At 38.8% G+C, this 18265-nt stretch overlaps 1 protein-coding gene across 5 annotated transcripts in view; it reads right to left on the minus strand.

The window, feature by feature from the left end:
- The window catches only part of fnta (farnesyltransferase, CAAX box, subunit alpha), a 73938-nt gene that overhangs the window by 16263 nt on the left and 39410 nt on the right, over positions 1–18265 (minus strand). For all 5 annotated transcript variants that reach the window (XM_064302813.1, XM_064302814.1, XM_064302810.1 and 2 more), the window contains exon 7: positions 5045–5107. In XM_064302813.1, coding sequence (XP_064158883.1) covers positions 5045–5107 — 63 coding nt within the window. The remainder of the gene's footprint in view (positions 1–5044; positions 5108–18265) is intronic.

Raw genomic sequence — 18265 nt, forward strand, 5'->3', positions numbered from 1 at the left:
CCCTTGAAGAGAGGGTTTTGGGTTTGCAGTGGAGCTTTTAATACCTGTTTGTGATTCTGTTTGCATTTCAGAGTCCGGTGGAGAAGCAGGACCACATCCCTCTTCCAGCTTTGAAGAGGGATTTTCTCAGCTGTCTCCCGGTCATCGTTACCCCAAATATCAGTTACTTTTATTTGATTTAGGCAAGAAACATTAGTTGTTGAGAACGGTTTTGTTTTGTGTATAATTTTTGTTAAATAAAAGGCCCTGTTGGGCTGTTTTTCCCAAACCTCCGGTCTGTGTATTTCTGTGCCGCCCCACCTGCACTGTCATGCCCAGTGTGCTGCCACAGCTTTGTAGTGGCAATCCTTTCCTTACTGTCAACCTGTCAATCAGCTGTGACCCGGCTTTACATGGGCTGGCTCTTGATAGGCGGGTATGGTCGTCTACCCCTCATGACTGCATGGGCTCTCCAACCCTGTCCTAGTAGATATGCAGCCATATACTACTCCTGGCGGGGTCCCCCCCAATACATACTACTGCCACTACCCACTGTCTGCTATATTGCAAATTCCCTAATTGCCGTTTCTACCCTCTTCCCCACGCTGCCGACGGGGCTCTTGCCCCAACCCTGTCACCACCTGCTGTTTCTCATCACTGCCACCTGGCCCCACCCATCACCTGAGCCACATCATACACCTTATAAAACTGTCGGCACCCTGAGCCAACCAGAGGAGGATGGGTTTCCCCCTTGAGCCTGGTTCCTTCCAAGGTTTCTTCCCATCTGCCACAGGGAGTTTTTCCTTGCCACTGTTGCCTTAGGCTTGCTCCTGTGGGGGTTTAGGCCAGGGTTGTCTATAAAGCGTATTGTGACAACTGCTGTAAAATACGCTATACAAATAAAATTTGATTTTGATTTGAGGTGGTGTTGCGAGAGGTCAAGCGCTGGCCCGCCCAATCAGAGGCCACGCTACAGGATGCGCTGGACGACGCTGAGTGGGACAGGTTCCAGTCCACCTCTGATGACGTCAACATGTTTACGGAAGTGGTGACCGGCTTCATTACAATGGTGGTGGATGATGTCATCCCTACGGTGAAAGTTTTCCAAACCGGAAACCGTGGGCTGACAGATCCATCCGCGTTGCTCTGAACGTACGCACCACTGCCTATAATGAGGGACTGGTGTCTGGGGACATGACGGAGTACAAGGCGGTGTCCTACAGGCTGAAGTGAGCAATCAAGAATGCGAACCGTCGCTACAAGGACAGAGTGGAGTCTCAGTTCCAGCAGCGAGACACCCACGCATGTGGCAAGGACTATGAGACATTACAGACCATAAGGGCAGGCGCCCCCCTATGGGGAGTGCTGACACTACTCTGGCAGACGACTCTTTTTATGCACGGTTCGAGGCTAATGAAGAGGATTATGAAGGATTCTTTCCATCCCAACAACGGACTGTTTGAGCTGCTGCGGTCAGGCAAACGCCTATGCAGCCACAGGACCAGCACTGAGAGACTTAGGAGGAGCTTCCTCCCTCAGGCCATCAGTGCTTTTAACTGCACAGCCAGGACAACTGTCCTGGAATAGTTTGACCAACTACCCGTTTACATCTTTTCTGCACATATTTTTCATATTTTTTTGAATACCTCAAGCACATAGGGTAAACGTCCCTATTAAGCCCACCAAATCCGCTTTTCAGACATTTTTAATATATACTGCCCCAATTTAAGTGAGAACATTTTAGTTAAAATGAAAGTCTAATCTCTCATTTGAAGTGTCAATAATTAATTTATACCAATTTCTAATGTTTTTATTGTTTAATTTGTCAAAATATGTCAAATGTCTGGCATGGGCTTAATGGGTACCTAACGTACCCTTTAAGCCCATGGGTGTTCCAAATAAGCCCACTTCATGATTTGTTGATAAATAAATACATATTTAAAAAATCTTAACAATACAAACTTGTTCTAATCAAATCTGTAATCTCTTAGCTCTCAATAGCTATTTTCATTTTGTCTCCACTCCTATCCTATGGCCTGTAAATGGCATTTGAAATAGGCATGACCAGCCTTTTTGCTGTGTTGTCAACATAGAAAAAGCTAAACTTACAACATGTCTTCTTTGGAATGTAGCCAAAAAACTATTTACGAACAAAATCAAAACTACAGTAGAAATTACTCTTCAATACTTCATCTTTCAATGTGTGCTGTCATTTTGTCTGTATCTCTATCCTATGGTGTGCTTTTGGAATTTGAAACTGGCCAGAATTTCTGGTCCAGTCAGCTGGTTGAAAGTGCAGGTGTTTTTTTATGAAGATTTCTGAAGACCGACTGACTGAACAAAAACAATTTCAGGTTCAATACTAATGTTCTAAGGATAGTAAATGAGTCAATTTCAGGATTTACAATTAAACAATAACTTTTCAAATGTTAATCACATTTAGGATAGTAGTTTGAAAACATTGTAAAAACACATTTTAAAACCATTCAGTTCATTGTGGAGTAACGTTAAAACATACAGTTCATTATGAGGAGACATCAGTCATAACATATTGAAGCTCATGTATCATTAGCCTATAACTTAAACAAAATAAACAAGAAAGATGTCAACATTTCTGCAATTTCTACTTTCTCCTAGACTAAATGTAGGCCTATGCTCTTTGAGGTGATTGTATCGTTTTAGTAAGGCTATCATTTGCTCCATGCTCCATCTTAGTAGTGTAACATAACATAGGTTATAGGGTGGTCTAAGCTTTATTTTATTTGTTTGTTTCAATCTTTTGCCCACGTTGTGGTTGTCTTTGTCTTACTCTAACAAGTCGTTCATGGCTTTCATCTTTTTTTTGTAGATTTTCAATGACCTCATGATTGCGCAAATAGAATGGTCCAGGTCCCTACAGCCCTGCTTTGCAGAGGATGAACTTGCGTTTCCATCATGCGTGGGCATGAACTGTAGTTCTTTAGTCATCTTAAACTAAAACTCATCGGAAAAGTAAAGATTAAAAAATGATTGCTAATGTTAAGATAGAACATAGGCCTATCCAGAATGAACTGACCTATGCAATATCACAGATATTTAAACGTGGGTATTAATTATCTGAATTATGGAGCTGATTCAGTAGGTGAGGTCAAAATTAGGGAGGAAAATAGTTCAAAGGTCAAAAGGGAGGAAATCCCCACTAAAACACAGTAAAGTGAGCTTAATGGGAACAGGTGGGCTTAAAGGGAACATCAGTGCATTTATGGTTAAAAGACAGAATATTTTATTCTACTCACATGACATTAAAAAAAACAACTATATGAAATAAATCTATATATGGTGCACTAATATAATATGAAAAGTATAAATTGATCATGTAGAGAAGTAATTAGCGATACTCATTTATATCCACCTCAGACAGTGTGATTTTTTTGCTAGAGTCCCCTCTAAGCCCACCAGGTAAAAATGTTAATTAAAAAATAAATAAAGATAAACATACACATTTATTGTCTATTTAACAGTATAATAATATAAACTGCATACAAAAATATAAACTATACATGCTTATCATGCTTTATGTCATTACAATGAACCATACTATGTAACTACTGTACTGATGCAGCATGTGGTCTGTTTGCTAGCGTGCTAAAACTCATATTTTGATTTCAAAAGATACAATATTTCTAATTCAGGTAATATTCTAACATATGTCTCATTCAAAACACTAATCACTTAAATTTTGATAACAAGTGAGTACTTTCCAAAAACAATAGTATAAATATACAAAAAATGTTATTTTCTGAGGGTACCAAGTTTTTTTGCAACTTCTTCTGGGATCAGCAGGCACATGCCACACATGTGCTTCGATAACTCACTATCGACAAATGTGATTGACTTACAATAAAAAGTGTCATTTACGTAACAAGCAGCTTCATTTGAAAAAACAACACACAGCAAAAAATGATGATGTAGTTTTTTTTTATTTGACTCAGAAGTTGCAAGTGGGCTTATATGGTACGTGGGCTTAATAGGGACGTTTACCCTACACCTCTTTACCTCTATGTACACTGCAGCACCTTACCGTCCTAAGGTTTACTTTGTATTTTTCTTTTTTGTTTGTACTAACTGTATTATATTGTATCAGTTGCACTGCTTCCTAAGACTTATTTTAGGACTTACTTTTTTACTTATTATATTGCTCTTTTTTTACTCCTTTTTATATTCTTCTCTCTTTTTATTTTTATTCATGTTTTCTTTTTTGTATACCATTATTATTATTGAAGCGTTATGTTGCAGTCTACCAGGAGTTTGTCTCACCAGCATAAACCAGACAAATAAAGCCCTTTGAACCTTCTCTTTAAAAGTTATATAAACAAAATTTTATAAATGTATATGGCTGCAGTAAGCCAATACATATTGATGTGTGTGGGGTTTGTCACCCAAAACGTTTTAAAAAATTTGGCAGCTACATAGGCACTCTACAACTGAGTCACATGGTAGTGCCATAGAGCACACATTTGTTAAAAATCGAAATTCATGAAAATCACTGTTGTCTTTTAGTGATTAAAAATGTGCTGTACTGATCAACTTCCTCACCTGGAACCTATATCTTAACCTTATTTGTTACCACCATTTCGGACAGGCTATTTGCCATTTTCCTCTGTCCCCAGTTCAGGCTTAACCACATGACAGAGACCTATGAAACTTGGTGGTATTGGGTACCTCCATACCTCCCTTTGACCACTGCGTGATTTTGGCACTGATTGGCTACTTGCTAAGTGGCTGTGAGGGGGCTAGTAAAAAAAAAATTTAAAAATGAAAGTTAAAAAATGAATAAAAATTCACTAAAACCTTTTTTTGGTAGATATTCTAAACCTACTGCCCTGACTAATCGAAGCATGAATATATCGATGTATGATTTGGAAAATTCTTTGTGCAGGCTGTTATATTACGTTATTTGATAAAATTTTTGTTATTTCCTGCTGATGAGAAAAGATGTATTACTTCATTAAGGGCGTTTTCTCAATAAACTGTAGGTTAAAATACATTACATTATAAATTATAAGAGCTCAGCATGAACACATACCCTTTGAGATAGTTCCAGGCACTCTCATTGTGCGGAGCCTTCTTGATTTGCTCTAAACAGTACCTGTGAGAGAAAAGTGAAAAATGTTAGTGAGAGAAAAAAAAAAATTATTTTCAAAAAAAAGTACTTGGGGATAAATATTGCAAAATGTATCTGAGTCAGGGCTCCAGACTAACGTTTCACATTGGTTGCACTGGTGCACCTAACTTTTTCACCTTTTTTGTCAGTTCCCATACACATTGGTAATTTCTTAACACATGATGTAAATGATTGTAATTAGGAATAAAGGTGCAGACAAATGTTTTATCTTTATTTAAATCACAGCACAAACAAGAAATCACAATAACCTCAATTGTTTTAAAAATAAACTTAGAAAGTGCTGATGTTTAAAGTGCTTGACAAACTCAAATAAATGAATCAAACTCAAATAACTCAAACAGAAGGGTGCGCGGCTCCCGGAGGAGTACATGGCGCGGTTTCACACATACATGCCATTTTTTCCCCAACCACATTCAGCGAAGGAGAATATCAGGGTCAGAGCCAATCAGAGGCAGAGTTGGGGCGGGTCTTCGCAGAATGCGGGTGGGAAAAATAAATAACGCTACACATATACACACACTGTACTATGACGGAGTATTAGGGCCACAATGAGGGGGGAAAAAAAGAGATTTCGAGAAATGAGGTCGTAATATTACAAAAATAAAGTTGTAATATTATGAGAATAAATCGTAATATTACGAGAATAAAGTAATAATTGAGAAAAAAGTCATAATATTATGAGAACAAAGTCATAATATTTTGAGAAAAATGATAATAAAAATGATACTTATGATAATGTGGTGCTGATGTTATTTGTGAAACCTATACTAAAGTATAGCCTCACAAGATACTCCACCTTCCTCATTTTAACGCAGGCGGCAGGCTGCTCTTCTGATATTTCCCGTCTAAAATAACACGTAGCCTTATTACGACTTTTTTCTTCTTCAAATAATCTGACTTTATTCTCATAATATTATGACTTTTCTCATAAAATTACGACTTTATTCTCGTAATATTACGACCTTATTCTCAAAATCTCCAAATTTTTTCCCCTCAATGTGGCCCTAATACTCTGTCGTAACACACAGAGACAGACCTGCTGTAAATGTCAGGCGCACCGGTGCGACCAATGAAAATGTTTAGTCGCACTTGACAGATTTTTGGTCGCACTCTGGAGCCTTGATCTGAGTGACAACCCAGTTACTGACTTTCATTAGTAGGCCAGACTGAAATGCAATTGCCAAATTCCATATGCCGAATAACTATGTCATGATTCAACTTTTTAACCCCTTCACGCAAGCCCCCTATTGGCCAGGACATAGGTGTCCTCAGATTGCTGAACTCAGACATTCAGTGCTATGAGTGGAAACTATTTGTTCTAGCTTTATTAGAATACGATACACAACAGCTATGCAAAATACAAAGTTTTTAAGTGCTTCCATTGTCACTTGGTCATGCATTTAACAACATCCCTGTAGTCTCACTTGCAACTACACCCCCAAGCATGACACACTAGACAACTGTGTCTATCTGGGAGTTCATAAAAATATTCTTTCACTAACAAAATTTCATATTCCATCATAGTAACAAGATGAAGCCAACAATACCGTGAAGGGATGCCAGTACTACTATGCTACTAATTGAATAGTAAACTAAACAAGATGAATTCCTGTGGAATTGTACCAGGTCAATCTTCTATACATATCTGTGACTAAATATGGAATAAATATACAACCTTACCATTGGTTTTACGCATAGAGATGCCCCTTTCAAGATTGAGGTCATATATTGTCTTGGACAATCAGTTTGTGAAATATACACTAATTTGTGATGCCACTTTCCAATGATGTATAACATCTCTAATTTTAATTTTTGAATAGCACTTTATAGCCCAGTTCACACTGGCTGTTGACAGTTCACCTATACACCTATTCGATCCTATACGCCTGCTCGACCACTCCACTCTGCAGCAGCAGGGCGCATTGTACCCCCTCCCACCCGAACCAAAGGGATCACAGAGCTTCTCCACCCTAGCTCCCCAGTGGTGGAACAAACTCCCCGTCCCTCTTCGAACCTCTCCCTCAATACCCATCTTCCGCCGTGACCTGAAGACTCATCTCTCCAGACTATACCTGGACTAACTACTACCACTCTGTATATTTCACTCTAAATCCACCCCCCCACCTTTTTCATGACACTTGTTACATGTTCCCCCATCCCAGCACTTTTTGGTAATTTGTATTTGTCTTAATACTGTAGCTTATTCTTCTGCCTAGTTGGCTTTGCAGAGGTTAGGTCAGAATAGTGTTCACTGTGTGAACTAAACTGTGTTCTTGGCTAGAAATAGCTGTACAAAATAAGTACTCTTATCTTATTGAACCTGTGTTTTGTAGCTGACCATGAAATGTACTTTTTGTACGTCGCTTTGGATAAAAGCGTCTGCCAAATAAATGTAATGTAACGTTGAGCACCTATCCAGTCCTCTGTTATTCAGCTGGCTTGAAGCTCGTTGGGTATCTTTTTTCTTAACATTTTTATTGATTTGGCTCTCTACTCCACAACTTTAGATCTGTAATGGAGCAACTGCACATTTTCAGCTTTTATTTAAAGGCATTTTTACATTCTGGTTTCCCAGTGTAGAAACTACAGCACTTTTATAAATAATCCCCCATTTGAGGGTGTCACAATGTTTGGGACAAATGGAGTCACAGGCATTTCTGATTAGTCAGATGTGTTAAATTGCTTCCTTAATGCAGGTATAAGAGAGCTTTCAGCATGTAGTTTTGATTCTAGCCTTTTGATTGCCTTTGGAGTCTGTTATTGGCATTTGTCATGTAAAGACCAGAGTTGTACAAATGAAAGTCAGGGAAGCCATTGTGAGGTTGAGAAAAAAGAAAAAAAAAGTTAGAGACCTAGGCCAAACTTTAGGCTAACTAAAATCAACTGTTTAGGACATCATTAAGAAGAAAGAGAGGACGATGAGCTCAGAAATCACAGTTGCCAGGTAGGCAAGAGCTCTACAGTTGGAGTCCAGTATGAAGGCCAATAGGAACTACCCAAGATCCAAAGCATCTGTGAAACATGGTGGTGGGGGGTGTTATGGTTTAGGCATGTATGGCTGCCACAAATACTGCCTCATTTATTTGGACTGATGAAGTAACTGCAGATAATAGCAGCATAATTAAGGGCAATTCATTGCATTCATCACAGAGGTCTTCATTGGCTTACCAGGCTCTTTGCCCTTTCTTCTCAATGATGTTCCAATTATGTTTTGGTTAGCCTAAGGTTTGGCCTACATCTCCAACTACCTTTTTCTTATTTCTCAGCTTCATAATGGCTCCCTTGACTTTCACAGGCACAACTCGGGTTCACATGTTAACAAAAGCCAATAACAGACTCCACAGGAAATATGGAAGACAGAATCAAAACTAGATGAAAGTTCTCTTATACCTGCACTAAGGAAGCAATTTAACAAATATAGCTATGTAATTCTTACCATAGATGGCTTTCTCTGGAGGAGGCAACGCATCACAAACCAATTCGGAATGCACTTCTTTATACCTTACCACAGCACTACTAACCTTATTTTATCATCGTGCACATTTAAAAAGTTTTTTTAATGTTCCAGTTTTATTACCCAGAAAAGTGGATAAAAAAGTGGAATTATACACATAATGAACTTGTGACTCGCAGTCAAAACAGTCAATACCAAAATTAATACATAAATTAATTAAGGCCGATTCGAGCCAATATGTTCGAAAGACACCAAAGAATGAGCGTAAACTGCACACAACAGCAATATAAAAAAACGAATGCCGTAGCAATGCCATATTATGCGCTGGAAAGTTCTTGGAAATGCACTTATTGCCCCAAATCAGTCAATGAATTAAGGCTCCCAGACGACAAAAACAACACTGTTTATTATAGGCCTCAATAAAAAAAAAAAATTGGATGCAGCCAAGGGAAATCGGGCAATCCTCCAAACAAGTGACGACAGTGTCCGATTCCAAGCAATGGTTGGAATGCTTGCTTGAAGGCAATTATATAATTGTGACCGACACACCAGAATAAGCTAGTTTTTGCTCATTTAACAACAACGCAGTGACTCTTTCATCTCCGGCTTGCTGCCACTGAATTTTGAAACGGAACAACCTCTCGTTTTCTGAACGAACATCTCTTAAAGGCACAATGCGTCACATTACAGTTCAAACATAACAAAAAGGAAAACAGAAATAAATACATATGAATTAAGTTTTTTTTTGGTGCATGAAAGATGACCAGTTTACCATTATACATCTTTAGATAGGCAATACTGTAACACAGGAACACCTTATCGAACAGATGAGTGTTATATTTGTTTTTAGCATGTAATACAACAAAATAATAAAAGACAATTTATGTGACAGTGTCACAAGTAATAGCATATATTTTGATGGCTTTGTTTCCATGTTCAGCCACCTAAGTCCGTAGCTATGCTTTGTATTACTCTGATCAAGAACAAGTAAAGTTACTTGAAAGAATTTAGAGTTGCAAAAGAAAGAGTTTAAATGTTTAATTTTTAGTTACCCGGCAAGGCAATGTAATGGACAGAGTTTTTCATGAGGCCGAGGGTGACTCGACCCTGTGCTATCACACATTCAAAAGTTTTGCAGGCAGCAGCACTACCCAGGGCACTACTAGGGAAGGAAACGTAGGAAGAACAGAATTTTGTGGTTTTAAACAAGTGCAGTTCAACACTGAACAAAAATATAATGCAACACTTATCAATTTCAAAGATTCTATTGAGTTCAAAGGTAATAAACTGAAATAGATTAATTAAGCACTTATCTATTGATTTCCTGTGATTGGGGATACAGATATGCATTTGTTAGTCACAGATTCACTTTGTTGTCTTTGAGCCATTTTGTTACAACTTTGGAGGTATGCTTAGGATTATTGTCCTGCTAGAAGACCCAACTGCAACCAAGTTTTAACTTCCTAGCTGATGTCTTGAGGTGTTGCTTCAGTATTTCTAGATAATCCTTCTTCCTCATTATGCCATCTATTTTCTGAAGTGCACCAGTCTCTTTTCCAGCAAAATGCCCCCACAACATGATGCTTCATAGTTGGGATGGTGTTCTTTGGAGTAAAAGCCTCACCCTTTCCCCCCCATACATAACGCTGATAATTATGGCCAGACAGTTACATTTTTGTTCCATCTGACCAGAGAACACTCCTCCAAAAGGCTAGGTCTTCGTCGTGGTGATCACCTGCAAACTTCATTCTGGCTTTTTTATGCTTTTTGTGCTGGTCTTAGAGTAGGGACTTTTTCCTTGCACAACAACCTTTCAGGCCATGGCGATGTAGGATCCTCTCCATGGTGGATGTAGATACTTTGGTTGTATATACTTTGGGTATACTTATATACTTTGGATGCCTCCAACTCCTTCTCCAGTTCCTTTGTTGTTGTCTTGGGATTTGGTTGAACCTTTCGGACCGTAGTTCGTTCAGCCCTGGGAGTTAATTTGTGCCTCCTTCCTGAACGATGCAGTGTCTGTGTGGTCCCAATATTTTTATATTTGTATGCAGCTGTTTGTACAGATGCTCGTGGTGCCTTCATTTGTTTGGAAATTGCTCCTAAGGAGGAACTGGACTAGTGGAGGTCCACAATTTTTCTTCTGAGGTCCTGGCTGAGTTGCTTGGATTTTCCCATGGTATCAAAGGCAAAAAGGCAGTGGCTCTAAAGGTAGGCCTAAGCCATACACAAAATATTTGAATCCCTTTACACAATAAAATAGTCAAATTAGTTTTTATTTAAAACGAATTGTCATTGCATATCTTTTCTTGATCTACTTGAGAAGTGTAGGTAGCCACAAGCTAAATCTCCATATTGATCATCATTGTTACACATTGATCACATTGCCCACATGATGTGTGATGTGATGGGCAAGATTAAAATGATGTGCTTTTCCTCCCAAAATTCAGATTGGGACGGCAGGTATACCATCCAGCCAAGTTACAAAGTGCTGTACAATTCAGCAGCACAAACAAAAAACACCAACACAAGTTTAAAACCATACACATACATAAGGAGGAAGGGAGAAAATAAGAACAATGAGTGTTACTATTTATAAAATAGCATTTACAGTTTCTTTGGAAAGAAAGAGAAAACAGTGCATTAAATAATCATAAAAGATTAAAACAGACAACTGCTAGTTATAGGCTATATTGAAAAGGTACGTTTTGAGTTGTCATTTAAAACTGTCAACTGAGCCAGCAAGTCTACTATTTAAAGGCAGAGTGTTCCATATTTTTGGGGCGTAGTGGCTAAAAGTAGCATACCCAAAGGTTTTTGTGGTGACCTTGGGAACAGTTAAAAGAACAGCTGTGGAAGGATCTTAGGGTTTGTGGAGGATCATAAAACGATAGGGAGTCTGTGATATAAAAGGTGGCGAGGCCATTTAGTGCCTTAAAAACTAAGAGCAAGACTTTAAAATCAACTCGGATACAGGGAGCCAGTGTAGGTTGTGTAAAACAGGAGTTATATGATCTCTCATTTTAGTTTTTGTTAAAACCCTGGCAGTAGCGTTCTGAATGTTCTGTAGTTCTGCAATGGCTGCTTTTGGTAAGCCAGTATATAGTGCATTACAGTAGCCAAGACAATTAGAAATAAAAGCATGAACAAGCTTTTCAGCATCTTGCTGGCAGAGTAGAGTTCTCACCTTCGCTATATTGCGCAAATGATAAAAGGCAGTTTTGGTCAACAAATTAAAATGGGCTTTAAAATTGAGGTCAGAATCTAAAATGACACCGAGGTTTCTTTCTTGTGGTCGTGTCTGCAAGGTCAGATGTCCCAGTTTAGCAAGAACACGATCCCTCTTATTTTTTGGGCCAACAAGGAGGATCTCAGTCTTATCTTCATTTAGCTTTACGGAGTTGTTGCTCATCCATTCATTAATGGCTGACACACAGTCAGTTAGATTACACTGAGTATTTGGGTCATCAGGCCTCACAGATACATACAGCAGTGTGTCGTCAGCATAGCTGTGGAAGTTCACGCCATGCTGACGGATTAAGGATCCCAGTGGCAGCATGTAGATTGAGAACAGCAAAAGTCCTAGGACACTGCCTTGTGCCACACCATAGTCAATATTTGCTGTTTCCGATATGTGTTCCCCGATTTTGACATGGAATTTCCTTCCAGTAACATATGATTGAAACCAGCTTAGAACTGTACCAGAGAGACCAACCCATTTCTCAAGATAGCCAAGTAAAAAATTGTGGTCAATAGTGTCGAAGGCGGCGCTAAGGTCAAGGAAAATGAGGACAGGTATACTTCCATTATCAGCATTTAAAACTTTGACGAGAGCTGTCTCTGTACTATGGTTCGCTCTGAAGCCAGATTGAAAATTTTCAAGAATACCATTCTCAGAAAGGTGTTTGTTTAATTGTTTAAACACTTCCTTCTCTAAAACCTTGCTCAGGAAAGGTAGATTTGAAATGAGGCGGTAATTACTAAGAGAGGAGAGGTCTATGTTTTATGAGTTAAGGTTTTACAGTTGCGGTCTTAAAATGGTTTGGGAAAATGCCTGATTCTAGGGAGGAATTTATAATAAGTGTATTTAATAACAGTTTATCATAAGTGCTCTTGAAAAGGTAAGCTGGAATAGGGTCAAGCGAGCAGGTAGAGGGTTTCATACTGGAGACAAAACATTGAATACAAACACAAAATGAACATAAATAGAAGTATGCACGTTCAAAACAGAACAACTTTGCAGCAATGATGTCTACTTCCCTCGTAGCTCATTGGGTAGTGTCTTTTAGAACTTTTCACGGGACTGATAGACCTGGGTTCAAATCCCCCCTCTGACTGAAGCAAATCTCTAACTTCTTACACTGACTTGCTGGCTAACTAAAAATACAACATTTAAACTATTGCTTTTGCATCTGAAAAATCTTTCCGGGAAACTCATTTATATTTCAGAAATCCTAATAAAATACAAATTAGACAGTTCCGCTTTCGGCATTTTCACTGTGTTTAACGTTACGTACCTGGCTAACAACAGGACAGAAACAGGAATAAACTCTACAATCAGTGGTGCACATCCCGTAGGTAATGTTACTGGTCCTATAGAAGCTGGTGCAAGACAATGACTGAAATGAATAAGCACTAAAATAATATAATACACCCACACTTCAAACAGTTCCGCTTTCGCCATTTTCACCGGGTTTACCGTCAACTGCCTTGCTGCACATGCAAAATGACATATGACATATATTTCTACACAGAACAAAAATATAAATGCAACACTTACGTTTTCAGCCATTTTTAATGCATTTAAATACCTCAAAAATTTGTTCTATGTGCACAAATATCTTATTTCTCTCCAATTCTTCCCACAGATTTGTTTATATCACTGTTAGCTAGCATTTCTCCTTTGTCAAGATGTCCAGTTCTTCCGTGGCCTGTATAGGCTACTCACCAAACATGTCTCCCATTGAGCATGTTTGGGATGCTCTGGACCGGTGTATACGACAATGTGTTTTAGTTCCCACCAATATCCAACAAATTTGTACAGCTATTGAAGAGGAGTGGGACAGTATTCCACACGCTACAATCAACAATTTGATCCTGTGATTGGGGATACAGATATGCATTTGTTAGTCACAGATTCCCCAAAAAAGAAAATACCATGAAATTAACAGAATACCGATAAGTATCTTGTGTGACCACCATTTGCCTCATGCAACGCAACACATCTCCTTTGCATTGAATTGATCAAATTGTTGATTGTAGCGTGTGGAATACTGTCCCACTCCTCTTCAATAGCTGTACAAATTTGTTGGATATTGGTGGGAACTAAAACACATTGTCGTATACACCGGTCCAGAGCATCCCAAACATGCTCAATGGGAGACATGTTTGGTGAGTAGCCTATACAGGCCACGGAAGAACTGGACATCTTGACAAAGGAGAAATGCTAGCTAACAGTGATATAAACAAATCTGTGGGAAGAATTGGAGAGAAATAAGATATTTGTGCACATAGAACAAATTTTTGAGGTATTTAAATGCATTAAAAATGGCTGAAAACGTAAGTGTTGCATTTATATTTTTGTTCTGTGTAGAAATATATGTCATATGTCATTTTGCATGTGCAGCAAGGCAGTTGACGGTAAACCCGGTGAAAATGGCGAAAGCGGAACTGTTTGAAGTGTGGGTGTATTATATTATTTTAGTGCTTATTCATTTCAGTCATTGTCTTGCACCAGCTTCTATAGGACCAGTAACATTACCTACGGGATGTGCACCACTGATTGTAGAGTTTATTCCTGTTTCTGTCCTGTTGTTAGCCAGGTACGTAACGTTAAACACAGTGAAAATGCCGAAAGCGGAACTGTCTAATTTGTATTTTATTAGGATTTCTGAAATATAAATGAGTTTCCCGGAAAGATTTTTCAGATGCAAAAGCAATAGTTTAAATGTTGTATTTTTAGTTAGCCAGCAAGTCAGTGTAAGAAGTTAGAGATTTGCTTCAGTCAGAGGGGGGATTTGAACCCAGGTCTATCAGTCCCGTGAAAAGTTCTAAAAGACACTACCCAATGAGCTACGAGGGAAGTAGACATCATTGCTGCAAAGTTGTTCTGTTTTGAACGTGCATACTTCTATTTATGTTCATTTTGTGTTTGTATTCAATGTTTTGTCTCCAGTATGAAACCCTCTACCTGCTCGCTTGACCCTATTCCAGCTTACCTTTTCAAGAGCACTTATGATAAACTGTTATTAAATACACTTATTATAAATTCCTCCCTAGAATCAGGCATTTTCCCAAACCATTTTAAGACCGCAACTGTAAAACCTTAACTCATAAAACATAGACCTCTCCTCTCTTAGTAATTACCGCCTCATTTCAAATCTACCTTTCCTGAGCAAGGTTTTAGAGAAGGAAGTGTTTAAACAATTAAACAAACACCTTTCTGAGAATGGTATTCTTGAAAATTTTCAATCTGGCTTCAGAGCGAACCATAGTACAGAGACAGCTCTCGTCAAAGTTTTAAATGCTGATAATGGAAGTATACCTGTCCTCATTTTCCTTGACCTTAGCGCCGCCTTCGACACTATTGACCACAATTTTTTACTTGGCTATCTTGAGAAATGGGTTGGTCTCTCTGGTACAGTTCTAAGCTGGTTTCAATCATATGTTACTGGAAGGAAATTCCATGTCAAAATCGGGGAACACATATCGGAAACAGCAAATATTGACTATGGTGTGGCACAAGGCAGTGTCCTAGGACTTTTGCTGTTCTCAATCTACATGCTGCCACTGGGATCCTTAATCCGTCAGCATGGCGTGAACTTCCACAGCTATGCTGACGACACACTGCTGTATGTATCTGTGAGGCCTGATGACCCAAATACTCAGTGTAATCTAACTGACTGTGTGTCAGCCATTAATGAATGGATGAGCAACAACTCCGTAAAGCTAAATGAAGATAAGACTGAGATCCTCCTTGTTGGCCCAAAAAATAAGAGGGATCGTGTTCTTGCTAAACTGGGACATCTGACCTTGCAGACACGACCACAAGAAAGAAACCTCGGTGTCATTTTAGATTCTGACCTCAATTTTAAAGCCCATTTTAATTTGTTGACCAAAACTGCCTTTTATCATTTGCGCAATATAGCGAAGGTGAGAACTCTACTCTGCCAGCAAGATGCTGAAAAGCTTGTTCATGCTTTTGTTTCTAGTCGTCTTGGCTACTGTAATGCACTGGCTTACCAAAAGCAGCCATTGCAAAACTACAGACCATTCAGAACGCTGCTGTTTTTAACAAAAACTAAAATGAGAGATCATATAGCTCCTGTTTTACACAACCTATCTTTTAGAGTTGATTTTCTTTTAGTTTTTAAGGCACTAAATGACCTCGCCCCCTTTTATATCACAGACTCCCTGTCATTTTATAATCCTCCACAAACCCTGAGATCCTCCAAAGCTGCTCTTTTAACTGTTTCCAAGGTCACCATAAAAACCTTTGGGGATGCTATGTTTAGCCACTAGGCCCCTAAAATATGGAACACTCTGCCTTTAAATATTAGACTTGCTGGCTCAGTGGGCAGTTTTAAATGACAACTCAAAACATACCTTTTTAATATAGCCTATAACTAGAAGTTGTCTTTTTAGTCTTTTATGATTATTTAATGCACTGTTTTCTCTTTCTTTCCAAAGAAACTGTAAATGCTATTTTATAAATAGTAACACTCATTGTTCTTATTTTCTCCCTTCCTCCTTATGTATGTGTATGGTTTTAAACTTGTGTTGGTGTTTTTTGTTTGTGCTGCTGAATTGTACAGCACTTTGTAACTTGGCTGGATGGTATACCTGCCGTCCCAATCTGAATTTTGGGAGGAAAAGCACATCATTTTAATCTTGCCCACCACATCACACATCATGTGGGCAATGTGATCAATGTGTAACAATGATGATCAATATGGAGATTTAGCTTGTGGCTATCTACACTTCTCAAGTAGATCAAGAAAAGATATGCAATGACAATTCGTTTTAAATAAAAACTAATTTGACTATTTTATTGTGTAAAGGGATTCAAATATTTTGTGTATGGCTTAGGCCTACCTTTAGAGCCACTGCCTTTTTGCCTTTGATACCATGGGAAAATCCAAGCAACTCAGCCAGGACCTCAGAAGAAAAATTGTGGACCTCCACTAGTCCAGTTCCTCCTTAGGAGCAATTTCCAAACAAATGAAGGCACCACGAGCATCTGTACAAACAGCTGCATACAAATATAAAAATATTGGGACCACACAGACACTGCATTGTTCAGGAAGGAGGCACAAATTAACTCCCAGGGCTGAACGAACTACGGTCCGAAAGGTTCAACCGAATCCCAAGACAACAACAAAGGAACTGGAGAAGGAGTTGGAGGCATCCAAAGTATATAAGTATACACAAAGTATATACAACCAAAGTATCTACATCCACCATGGAGAGGATCCTACATCGCCATGGCCTGAAAGGTTGTTGTGCAAGAAAAAGTCCCTACTCTAAGACCAGCACAAAAAGCATAAAAAAGCCAGAATTAAGTTTGCAGGTGATCACCACGACGAAGACCAAGCCTTTTGGAGGAGTGTTCTCTGGTCAGATGGAACAAAAATGTAACTGTCTGGCCATAATTATCAGCGCTATGTATGGGGGGGAAAGGGTGAGGCTTTTACTCCAAAGAACACCATCCCAACTATGAAGCATCATGTTGTGGGGGCGTTTTGCTGGAAAAGGGACTGGTGCACTTCAGAAAATAGATGGCATAATGAGGAAGAAGGATTATCTAGAAATACTGAAGCAACACCTCAAGACATCAGCTAGGAAGTTAAAACTTGGTTGCAGTTGGGTCTTCTAGCAGGACAATAATCCTAAGCATACCTCCAAAGTTGTAACAAAATGGCTCAAAGACAACAAAGTGAAAGTATTGGAGTGGCCATTTCAAAGGCCTGACCAGAATACCATAGAAAATTTGTGGACTGAACTGAAAAAGCATGTCCCAGCAAGGAGGCCCACATACCTGACTGAGTTACACCAGTTCTGACAGGAGGAATGGGCAAAAATTCCAGCAGAGTATTGTGACAAGCTTGTGGAAGGCTACCCCAAGCATTTGATTCAAGTTAAGCAATTAAAAGGCAAAGCCACCAAATAGCCTACTAACAAAGTCTATGTAAACTTTTGACTCACTGAAAATCTGATATAGATATACATAAAAGCTGAAATAAATCTGTCTCTTAGCTATTAATTTGAAATGACCTCTCATCGAAATAATACACTAACTGACTTAACACAGGAAATGTATGGTAACATAAAATGTGTGGAGTTGTGAAAAATTGAGTTTGAATGCCTTTAGCCGATGTGTATGTAAATTTTTGGCCTCAACTGTAGCAAGTAAAACTACACATGTCCTGGATCATAAACCTCCTTGACCACAAAAGCTCATGCAAAATCTGAGGGTGATATGCAGAACTACTAAAGATATATACAGCAAAGCAGTGTAAGCAGTGTACCCCGGTGCCCCTTAGTGTCTCCAAATCTATACAAAATATCTAAATTGTGCATTGCTATATGTCATAACATAATCATGTATTTCACTACAATTCAACTGTTTTGACTCACTTTTGCATCATTTTCAAGAGGGAGAGATTTTC

The sequence above is a fragment of the Anguilla rostrata genome, chromosome 12 (genome assembly GCF_018555375.3).
Source record: "Anguilla rostrata isolate EN2019 chromosome 12, ASM1855537v3, whole genome shotgun sequence".
Lineage (NCBI taxonomy): Eukaryota > Metazoa > Chordata > Actinopteri > Anguilliformes > Anguillidae > Anguilla > Anguilla rostrata.